Source organism: Bos grunniens, chromosome 16 (assembly GCF_055505025.1).
Source record: "Bos grunniens cultivar Pamir isolate PY7600 chromosome 16, Bosgru_T2T1.0, whole genome shotgun sequence".
NCBI lineage: Eukaryota > Metazoa > Chordata > Mammalia > Artiodactyla > Bovidae > Bos > Bos grunniens.
In genome coordinates this window covers 61,567,731-61,579,324 of record NC_141180.1, presented here as the reverse complement: position 1 = coordinate 61,579,324, position 11,594 = coordinate 61,567,731, and the positions used below count along the sequence as shown (strand labels likewise).

Below are 11,594 nucleotides of genomic sequence, written 5' to 3'. Positions count from 1 at the left end.
GTTATATGAAAGATTCATTTCTTGAACTATAGTAATAAGATAAATTTATACTGAGACTTTCAACATATTGCTATGACCATGAAATATGTTGCGAGTATATTTACAAATCCTGTTATTGATGGGTGAAATCTCACATTTTTCTTGTATAAAATATGTATAAAAATACACATCATTGTCTATTTGTGTTTGAGTTATTTCATATCTCCATTCATATTTCAGGAATCATTTTTAGTTAGAGTTTGAGATTTTGAACTGAATCGAAATAAAAGACATCTGAGTTCTTCTTATAATTATTCACTTTTTAAATATAATTCATCATCTTAGAGGTGTCCAGGATTTGCTTATTAAATTTTCCTCAGAATATAGAAATTGCATGAAATTTATAGGATCATGAGTTGAAAGCACTGTTTGGCACAGAGCACTTCAGCACATTTAAAGTAATTTTTTCAGTGTTAGAAAAATCTAGTTTTAGGAACCCTCTAGAATTAATTGATATAGAAAAAATAATCTCACTCCCAGAAATCTTTGGGGATACAAGTAAATATATAATGCCAATACTACTATATGTTTTTGTTACTTGAAAGGGCTTCCCAGGTGGTGCTGGTGGTAAAGAATCTGCCTGCCAATGCAGGAGACACATATTCTATCCCTGGGTCAGGAAAATCCCCTGGAGTAAGAAATGGCAACCTCCTCCAGTGTTCCTGCCTGGAGAATTCCATGGACAGAAAAGCCTGGTGAGCTACAGTCCGTGGGGTCGCTAAGAGTCAGACATGACTGAAGCAACTTAGCATGCACATTACTTGAAAAGCCAAAAACCAAAAGACAAATCCAAAAAGTTTAGCAGTGTTGGGTAAAACCTACTTCGCCTTCCACCCTCATTTGCTACTTTCAGAACTTGACCTTGTTGTCCTGCATTCTGGGATTCACGTTGGAGGAACCTGTTTCTTCATCTGTAAAAGGCTATCAGTCAGTTCAACCAGTCAATCGTGTCTGACTCTTTGCGACCACGTGGACTGCAGCACGCCAGGCTTCCCTGTCCATCGCCACTATAAAGTGCTATAAGCAATGAAAACACATGTAACGTGCCCAAGTCAGAGAACGTTCTTGAAAAAAAAAAAAAGATACTTGTTCTGTTCTGTCTCTAAAGAACTGTCTATGGGTGCTCACGCCCCCTCTGGCAAAGTACCAGCTTTTGAACCAGAAGACTCCAAATTCACATTTCAGTTCAGCAGCTGTGGCAATTTGGGGGACCCAGTTACTGGAGCCTCATTTCCTCATAATCCAGGAAGGCAGAAATATCTTCCATGGTTGTAGAGGGAATGAATGACAGAATGTACAAGGAAAATAAATGTGTGATGCTAACTATTCCTTTCTACATAAGAAGATACAAATTAAAGGAAAGCCATTAAGTTACTTTTGTAAACTTATCTTGGCTCATTGATTGGGTAAATTTAGTTAAACCATGACCCAACTCAATAAAAGTATCCAACCAAACCTGCCAGGTAAGCCAAAGTGTCAAACCAATAAATAACTTGATGGAGACCAGGTTACTTTCAAAGTTAACATAGCCTTCAAAGCAAGCCACGCGGCTCATACAAAGGAGCACGTGAGGCCCCAAAATGTGCCTAAATGCAGGAGAACTACTTACTCTCCAGGAATCACCAAAGCTCCCGGGAGTCGTTCAAGCCAAAACTGTGATCTCCCTGCCTTGTCCTTCAGATGATGTGGACTCCAAACACATTTTCTGTGCAGCTGGAGGCTTTGTTACAGACAGAAGGATCCTGCTTCGTGAGGCCCGTGTTTATGACCTAACTTTTTTAAAGAGGAATTTGGAAAACTTCCCAGACGCTGCATCTGCCCCTAGCCCGTGCACCTCGGAGTCTAAGGCCGGCAAGGGAGGCCGCGCAGACGACTAAATTTATTAACGGTGGATGGGCCACTCTGTCTTTCACAGCAACAGCAGTAGGTGATCCCATCGAAAATCTGTCTGCTGGCTAGCTAGCAAATCCAAGCTGACATGCCTGCCGCAGCGCTACCCAGATGAATGGCAAGAAGGCTGATTCCTCGAAGAAACACACCACAAGCCAAAGGCTGGACCGGGAAGGCAGTTCCAGCTCCATCGGAGAGAAAGTCTTTTACTTTCTACCCACAGGTTCTTTTCTAGATACCTATGTTTTCTTTTCATTCCTTTCTTTGACTTTTATGAATAGTAAGCAGAAGTTGAGTGTTGTCAGGGAGCTCGGTGATTGAATTTCTAATACTCACGGAGGAGCTGGATGTACTAGGCCAGTGGTTACTCTTAATATATTAATCTTAATATATCACAGCTAGAACATAATCATGATTCATTGCAAACACACATCAGCAGCCAGCCTCATGTAAAAGCAAACTATTTACAACTTTAAGTAAAAATAAAATGACACCCCACCTACGTTTCAGAGCTCAAGTTCCATTTCATTGTCCTCAACATATGCAATATTTGAAAGTCTAGCTATTGCTCCAAAATTAGGTTCTTAGGAGTTAAATTAATATCATTCTGAATTTATAGAATCATATATATTATACACTTTTCAAATTCTTTAAATAATGGTAAACTGTGTATTATGAATAGTTACTATTTTCTATACCTACAGTCAAACAGTGCTTCTAAAAACTGTAATTCATAAAGCGAAAGACTTCCAGACGATAATATCTGTAAAATCAGGAACTGAGCAAGACACACGAGGTTAGCTCACACAGTGAGGGTTGGATCTGGTGTTAGATGAATTGGGAGATTGGGATTGACATATATACACTATGATACTATGTGTAAAATGGATAACTAATGAGAACCTACTGTATAGCTCAGGGAACTTTACTCAGTTGTCTGTAGTGACCTAAATTGTATGGCAGTCCAAAAAAGAGGGGATATATATATATACATGTATAGCTGATTCATTTTTCTGTACAGCAGAAACAAAGCATTGTAAAGTAACTATACTAGAATAAAAATTAATTGACAAAAGAAAATAGAAAAAAAAACAAGAAAATGTTTATATTTTACTGGGGGTTTTTGCACTGATTTTTATTTGAAAAATATTGTATTAAAATATTATTTACATGGACAACTGAGTTTTTGGTGCCTTAAATAGTGTGCTTCACTGGCCTTACTCTACTTCTGACCCACAGAAGGTAGGCTTTCCCTGAAATTACTTTTTCCCATAATGTTCTCAATAGAACATAGGGTATGAACAGTTGTTACCTTTTTTAAAAAAGTTACATCAAATATGTACTAGGAATAGTTAGTTAAACAAAGTTAAATAGATTTCTTACACTTCTTTTCAGAGACTGTAATAACTCCATGTGTACTACGCATCTCCAATAGCATGGGGCATTTCTCAAACTCATTTGCCACAGAACTCTTTTCCACAAAGGAAGAGACCACTCTGAGGAACACATTCTGGTAAATAGCATCCAAGAATCATGTCCAGCACATACTTTGATCCAATAAGGCTGCCTTCCCACATCGTTTTCTTTCTTTTCTTTCCTCCACTTACCCCTCTTTTCCACCCCCGCCCCCAGAATACTAAAAAGAAAAGTATGTCGACACAATCAAGCTAAAGCATAAAAAGACTACATTAGCATCTCTAAAAACAGGCATAGTAAAAACTCATTGTAAAGGAATATTAGAATAATAGAAAACACTTTGGGGGCTTAAGTGCCTCATAAGGAAAGTGACATCAAGCACGCTTACCCGTGAAGTCTGTATTGACTGGGTGAGTGGAGCTGGGGAACTTATAATATCCATGTCCTGTGAAGCGAGTCCCTTTCATCACCATGGCCCTCGGAGCCGGTAGGGATGGCTCTCTCCTTTCCAGTTGATACACAGGAGAAGGTCCATTCTGCTCTTCAGGTGCCAGCCACCTAAGATGCATGGTTGTGCTGTTGATTCCTTCAACCAGAGGCGGCCTCAGTTGGGCTGGTGCTAAATTTTAGAAAACCCTTATTACTTTCAAGGACTTGGCTTCCATCTCTAGACACCGCTACGTACAAATATGTTCACATGCATCTGTGTACAGCATATTCTAAATCAATTATGGTCTCAAGGATTTCTATGGTTCTAGAAACTGAAAACTCAAGATACAATTTGTATTAAAGGCAAATAAAGAAAATTTAGATGACTAACAAATATTAAACAAAGTTTTATTAAGCAAAGTTTTTTCTTGCTACCTAACAGACACTATAGAATCTATTGCTGCCCCACCCAGATTCCCTTTCCCAAGCTGGTGCTTCGGTGCTTCATCTTCTGTGCTTGGTCTTTAGTGGCTCATGGCTGCTCCATTTTCTAGAGAATTGCCCTGCCTGAGTGGAAGCTACAGGATCCCTTGTGAATCCTGTAGCCAGTGACTACCAGCCAGTGGCTACTGATCACAAAGGGCAGTGTCCCTCGTCTTAATGTGGTATCAGGTCAGGGCTGCAATCCACAGAAGCCAAACAGGCAAAGGAAATGTTTGAAATGGGCTAGTTAGGGAGATGAGAGAAAGTGTGGGGACTGAGAAGAACCAAGTGGGGGACAAATGGTCACCAACTCATGCCAGCCAATGGATGACTTGGGAATGACGAACCAATGTCACCAAATCTTTTAGTTTGTTTTTTAAAAAGTCATTTTTTACGTAATTTTCTGATTTTTTTAAAGCTTAGAAACTGGTCTAAATTAAAACAAACAAATAAGCAAAAACTGCTCTGAAAACCAAACAAACCATCCACGTGGAAGAAATGAGCCTGAGAGCTCAGGGGGTTGTAAACTCTTCTCTGGGCACCACAGACTTCGGGCAGCCTCAAGGGTCCTAAAGAGACCACACGACCAGTAGCAGGAGCCTGAGCCTTGGGCAGTCAGTACCCCATGCTCACACGCATGCTGGGTCCACGGCATGATCTGAGGTTCAGGGACACTGGAAATTCTGTGCAGCCTCCTGGCAAATCTTCAGAGGGATAGATTTAAGACTTCCCTTAAAACCTACTGGAAATGGATCAGATTAACAACTGAGTTGTTGCAAATGAAGGCCCATTTTGATTTTTATTTTCTTAAAGAGTCTGTACGATGAGATTCATATCCACTGTAAGTGTGTCAGCTGGATTTGAGGGGTGAAAGTGAAGAAAAAAATCACATGTCATAATCACCCAGCTTATTTACTATGGACCCAAACTAAAGCTGTGGACTGTGATTTACACTTGTATTAACACAGCCTTGTATAGGCACAAAGTCTTTGTTTCAATAAATGTGAATTAAAATGATGTGAATAAAAATGAATACCCTTAAAGCAAGAAAACAAATTCACCTTAAATCAACTTAGAACAATTACCATTTGTTACTTTCTAGAAAGCTTGGCCAGCTTTTTACAGAGAAACAATTGTGATTCTATTTTCACTTTTAGTAAAGAAGAAAGTGCGCTGAGCAAAAAGTTTAACAACTTAGATAATTAACAATTTTGTTCATCTTCTGCCACTGTGAACTATGTGATATTTTTATTCTTATATAAATTTATGCATGATTTCCTTTACTACTCTTTGCCAAAAATGAGCTAACTGGTGGGCTCTCAGAGATTTCATTCTATATCCTATGATTTCTCTTCAGAATAATCCAAAACAAAACAAAAAGCTAAGCCACGCAGAAATTTCTTCTCTCACTAAGCTCACCTTCGGAATTTGGAGTTCCATCTTTCTATTAAACCTTCAGCAAGCCATCACTGGCTATAAGCTTAACTGGGAGGAAGGACGGTCAAAGATTTCTGAGTTTTGGGCTCAGAGAAACAATGAAGGACCAATTCAATCTTTTTAGAGTGTCTAAATTTTGCTACTTAGAAGCACAGAAGAGGAATTTTGAGTATTTCTCCTATGTTTTCTGTATTCCACTTAAGGTTCCCTAATGACCTGGGATACAAAGACTTGAATGTTTCAGTTTGAAAAATATCATCTATTTCAGAGATGTTCAATTGAACTTTCTCAGTGAAAATATTCTCGATTTGTACTGTCTAATAAGCACTAGCCATATATGATTATTGAACACTTGATATGTGTCTATTGAAACTAAGGGCTTGAACTTTTAATTTTATTAATTTTAAATTTAAGTAGCACTATTGGAGAAGGCAATGGCAACCCACTCCAGTCCTCTTGCCTGGAAAATCCCATGGGCAGGGAAGCCTGGTGGGCTGCAGTCCATGGATGGGGTCGCTAAAAGTCGGACACGACTGAGCGACTTCACTTTCACTTTTCACTTTCATGCATTGGAGAAGGAAATGGCAACCCACTCCAGTGTTCTTGCCTGGAGAATCCCAGGGACGGTGGAGCCTGGTGGGCTGCCGTCTCTGGGGTCGCACAGATTCGGACACGACTGAAGTGACTTAGCAGTAGCAGCAGTAGCACTATATATAGCTACCATGTTGGACAGCAAAGACTTAGCAAATTACAAATTACACATAGTTGATGTGTTGAAAATAGAAATTCCATTTTAACTATTTAATGAAATCATGAATAAACCTCCTGTACTTCTTAATTGCAGAAGAATTTTATTCTTTTTATTTTAAAATTTAAGAAAAATTTTATTGGAGTAAAGTTGATTTACAATATTAGTTTCTGCTGTACAGCAAAGTGAATCAGTTACACATAAACATACATCTACTCTTTTTTTAAAATTTTTTTCCCATATAGGGGCTTCCCTAGTGGCTCAGATAGTAAAGAATCTGCCTGCAATGCAGGAGATCCGGGTTTGATCCCTGCATCAGGAAGAGCCCCTGGAGAAGGGAATGACAACCTACTCCAGTATTCTTGCCTGGAGAATTCCATGGACAGAAGAGCCTGGCGGGCTACAGTCCATGGGGTCGCAAAGAGCTGGACACGACTGAGTGACTAACACTATTACTTTCACTTTCCCATACACGTCATTACATTGTATTGAGAAGAGTTCCCTATGCTATATAGTAGGTCCTTGTTAGTCACCTGTTTTATGTATAGCAGGGGATATACATCAACCCCAGTACCCCAATTATCCCCACCCCTTTTCCCCCTGGTACTCCAATGTGCATTGCAGCACCATTTACAATAGCCAGGACATGGAAGCAATCTAAACATCATCAAAAGAGAAATGAAAAAAGAAGATGCAGTACATATATACAATAGAATATTACTCAGCCATATAAAAGAATGAAACAAGGCCATTTGCAGCAATGTGAATGCACCTAGAGGATTGTCACACTGATTGAAGGGAGTCAGAGAAAGACAAATATCATATGATAGCCCCTATATGTGGAATCCAAAAAAATATGTTACAAATGAAATTATTTACAGAGTCAGATGTAGAAAACAAACTTATTTAAAATCAGCTTCATTCTCAAGGTCCCATTTGCTTGACATTTGATACTCTTTTACTTTATTCCAATCACCCAGCTGGAAGGAGATAATGAAAGCTTTGTACCATTATTTTATTCAAAATCCTTTCCCCAATGATACATCATCCAAAATCACTTCTTTTTTGTTGTTGTTTTGTTTCATTTTTTTTAATAATCACTTCTTAATCAAGAATATAATTTCAGAATCAAAGCAAAAGGAATGCCAGCAACTCAGTAGGTTTTTTTTTTTTTTGGGGGGGGGGGTGGAGGGTGTTTGTTTTAATATCTACTAAAATTGAGAACATGCAATTTTAAAACTATGACAAAATGATTATAATCAATAAGGACAATTCTGCATTGAGAACCCACTAAAATTAATGTTGACTATTTAAACTCTAACAAGTAGTCAAGCATCTCTTCTAGACTCACAGAATTATTCCACTGAGCAGTGACAATATTCTTAGGAAGTCAACTACAGAGGAGTGGAATTAGAATGTGTGTGTATGTATTTTATTCACTTGTTTAAAAATAAATAAACACCTCTCAGCTGTCTCTTATAGTTTCACTTGGAGTCTCCAGCCCTGCTGAATGGATGAGCACTTAGTCATTATCTTCAGAGTTCCCTTAGTATCAGAAAGGGAATTTTCAATCAACTAAATGAGACTGGTCTCATACACATTCACAAGTATTAACAGAATGATAATAAGATAAACAGATACTCCTGAACTATTAAACACATGCATACAAACTTAGACTCACTAAGAGACCAGGGAATAAAAGATTAAATCTCAGATCACCAAAGTGGATAGATTATAGGTATAAATTTGTTAATCACAAAGCAATAAATTAAGAGACATTATGGGATTATGGAAAAGTCATTGGAACCTTCTAGAGATTATATTTCCATTTTTTTAATCCAATTCTGCATGATTTTAGAAAAACACTTCAAAATTATGTGACTCAGGTTTCTCTCAGACAATATAAGAATAAATTTTCAGTAAGACACCTTGAAAATAAGTTTTTAAAAACAATATAATTGTTAGGTTTTATAAGGCAAATTTCTATATAAGTACAAGACACTATTATTATGACCCAATAAAGTATCTTTAAGATTACATATTATAAAATGATTCAATTCATTCACATTCAGAACCTATCTGTATTTACTTAGAAAATTCTCTTATAAATGCAAACTTCAATATCCATCATTTCAAAGAATAACAAGATTCAAATTCTGTTTCCACTTGGAATAAAATTACAATGCTCTTGTATTTTTTGCATTAACTCTGTAATCCAATTTCTAGTCTCACTCTTCTACTTATAATCATTCTTTTAAAAAACACTCTGTAATATATATTCTTTTTTATGTAGCATGTATTACTTTATAATCTGATTAATAGCATATCATAATGCATAAATTTGCACTCGCAAAATTTATGTAGTGTGGAGTTTGAGCATCTTAGGATAAGAACTGAAGACTAAATGAGCAGAAGCTCTTGCTGATGACACCTCTTTAAAATCAAATCCATGTTTTCAAGGAAGAGTTTGTTGTCTATGAAGACTGCATGGCTGTGTCAATATCTTAAAGCATCCTCAACTACAAGGAAGATGGAAATCTAGGAATAAACAGCCTTTCCTCATTTCAGGGGTATAAGGGGAACACTAATATATGACATCCTCAGGCATCTTGTCAGTGAAAAATGATTCTGACTTTTTCTCAGAGATGCAAACCGTCACGGGAAATGTGATTTGCCAAATGCTGCTAGCCACAAACACCTGTGAAAAAGGGCACTGGGACCAGGACTCAGACATTATATCCAGGTTGATCACGAAGCCATGATTTTCCAGTGAGCAAGCACTCTCCAGTCAGGGTCAGAAGAGGAAAGGATTCTTCTCCTGACTTTCTGAGATCTCCCAGCACTCAGATAGATCTTGTTGGCTGGCCTATTCTACGGCTGAGGAAAGAACAGCATCAATTTTCCCATTCTCTTTTTGTTTACTAGTCTTCTTCAAGAGAGATGTATAGTGGAACTGATCTGGAAAGGAGAAACCTTAGGTTCTATACTGGTCCTTTAAGACCCTACTTATGGAACATTGGCTAATCTATTATTTGGCCTCTCTGTTAAGTATTTCACACATTCATTTTTTAGGGGAAAAAAAAGCGTATTGAAGTTTAGTTGATGTACAATATTATATAAGTTATAGGTGTACAACAGAGTGATGTGCAATTTTTAGAGGCTATACTCCATTTACAGTTATAAGATATTGGCTATGTTGCCTGTGTTGTACAATATATCCTTGTAGCTTATTTTATACAGAATAGTTTGGACCTCTCATTTCCTAAACTTCTCTCTTCCCTCTTCCTGCTTGTAACCACTAGCTTGTTCTCTCTATCTGTGTGGCTGCTCTTTGGGTTACATTCATTAGTTTGTTGTATTTTTTTTTAGATTCCATATATAAGTGATACAATATTGTCTTATTTCACTTAACAAATGCCTTCCAAGTCCATCCATGTTGTCTCATTGGTAAGATTTCATTCTTTTTAATGGCTGAGTAGTATTCCATTGGGTATATGTAGGTCCATCTAGTCAAAGCTATGGTTTTTCCAGTAGTCGTGAACGGATGTGAGAGTTGGACTATAAAGAAAGCTGAGCACTGAAGAATTGATGCTTTTGAACTGTGGTGTTGGAGAAGACTCTTGAGAGTCCCTTGGACTGCAAGGAGATCCAACCAGTCCATCCTTCCATCCTAAAGGAGATCAGTCCTTGGTGTTCATTGGAAGGACTGATGTTGAAGCTGAAACTCCAATACTTTGGCCACCTGATGCAAAGAACTGACTGATTTGAAAAGACCCTGATGCTGGGAAAGATTGAAGGCAGGCAAAGGGAACGACAGAGGATGAGATGGTTGGATGGCATCACTGACTTGATGGACCTGAGTTTCAGCAAGCTCTGGGAGTTGGTGATGGACAGGGAAGCCTGGTGTGCTGCGGTCCATGGGTTCGCAGAGAGTCAGACACGACTGAGTGACTGAACTGATATGTACTACATCGTCTTTATCCATTTATTTGTTGATGGATGCTTTGGTTGCTTTCATATTTTGTCAATTATAAATAATGCTGTTATGAACATGGAGGTGCATGCATCTTTTCAAATTAGTGCTTTTTGTATTTCAGATATATACTCAGGGGTAGAATTGCTGGTTAGTATCTCATTTATTGAAGAGCAGGACAGACCCGATTATACCTATGATCTCTTCCAGTTAGAAAATTCTGGCTGAACATTTGCAAGTAGTACTTCTCAAGAGTAAATCATGAAGGGCTGTTGGACATACAGGTCCCTCATCCCTCCAGGAACCCAGCCAACTTATCCCTGCAACTTGAGTCACCTTGTTCTTTACCATGGCACACAAATATTATGATTTTTCTATGTGTTTTATGATATAAAGAAAGTCCAGAAAGCATTTCTTTTCAAGAATTTAAGGCGAATCACCTTCTTGGTGAATATACACTACCTTAGCCAGCTGTCATACTGGTGATTCTCCATAATTTGCACACAACTTGCATCCTACACGTAAAGGGAGTGAGCCATGATTTCTGAACTTCACATAGCAGCAGCGATGACAACAAGCATTGTTCCCTAAAGTCCCCCATTAATAAAAGGTAGTTGCTTGGACTGTAATTATGGCATCCTTCCTACCCAAACTTGAAGCTTTTATGGGGCTTATGCAATTAACTACTTAAATGCATCGTAACACTTGCTTCTCTGACAGCAAAGTATTGATTTTTTAATCATTTTCAAGTCTCCTCTAGAACAAATAGATGTACTACAGTTACAGTTAATGCACTGTGTACATGCATTAAATGTTAGTGTGACAGAATTTATTATTTTGTGATATACAGAACTGAAGTCAGGCTTCTCAGAAAGTAGCATCATGGATCCTACATTAGTATGGAAACTACCATTGTCCTTGATACTCCAAATTCTCTAACTTCGAAAAGCTAGAGATCTCTTACTTAGGCTTAAAATAAAGGAGGGGGTACTGAGTATAAATCTTTCCTAGGTGTCAGTGTAGGAGAAAATTAAAAGTAGTCCAGCAGAGAAGGTAACAGTTTATTTTTTCCTAAAGGTGTCACTGTGGGTGTATGGCAACTTCGTTCACATGAATTTCAATGTAGCTTTTCCGTTGCATTTATTTAGGACATATCAAAATATTTTGCATACAATAGTC

At 37.9% G+C, this 11,594-nt stretch overlaps 1 protein-coding gene across 1 annotated transcript in view; it reads right to left on the bottom strand.

The window, feature by feature from the left end:
* Positions 1–916: 916 nt before the first annotated feature.
* The window catches only part of USH2A (usherin), a 300,571-nt gene continuing 289,893 nt past the window's right edge, over positions 917–11,594 (bottom strand). Inside the window, exon 23 of the mRNA XM_086345320.1 lies at positions 917–3,964. Coding sequence (XP_086201446.1) covers positions 3,720–3,964 — 245 coding nt within the window. The 3' untranslated portion in view covers positions 917–3,719. The remainder of the gene's footprint in view (positions 3,965–11,594) is intronic.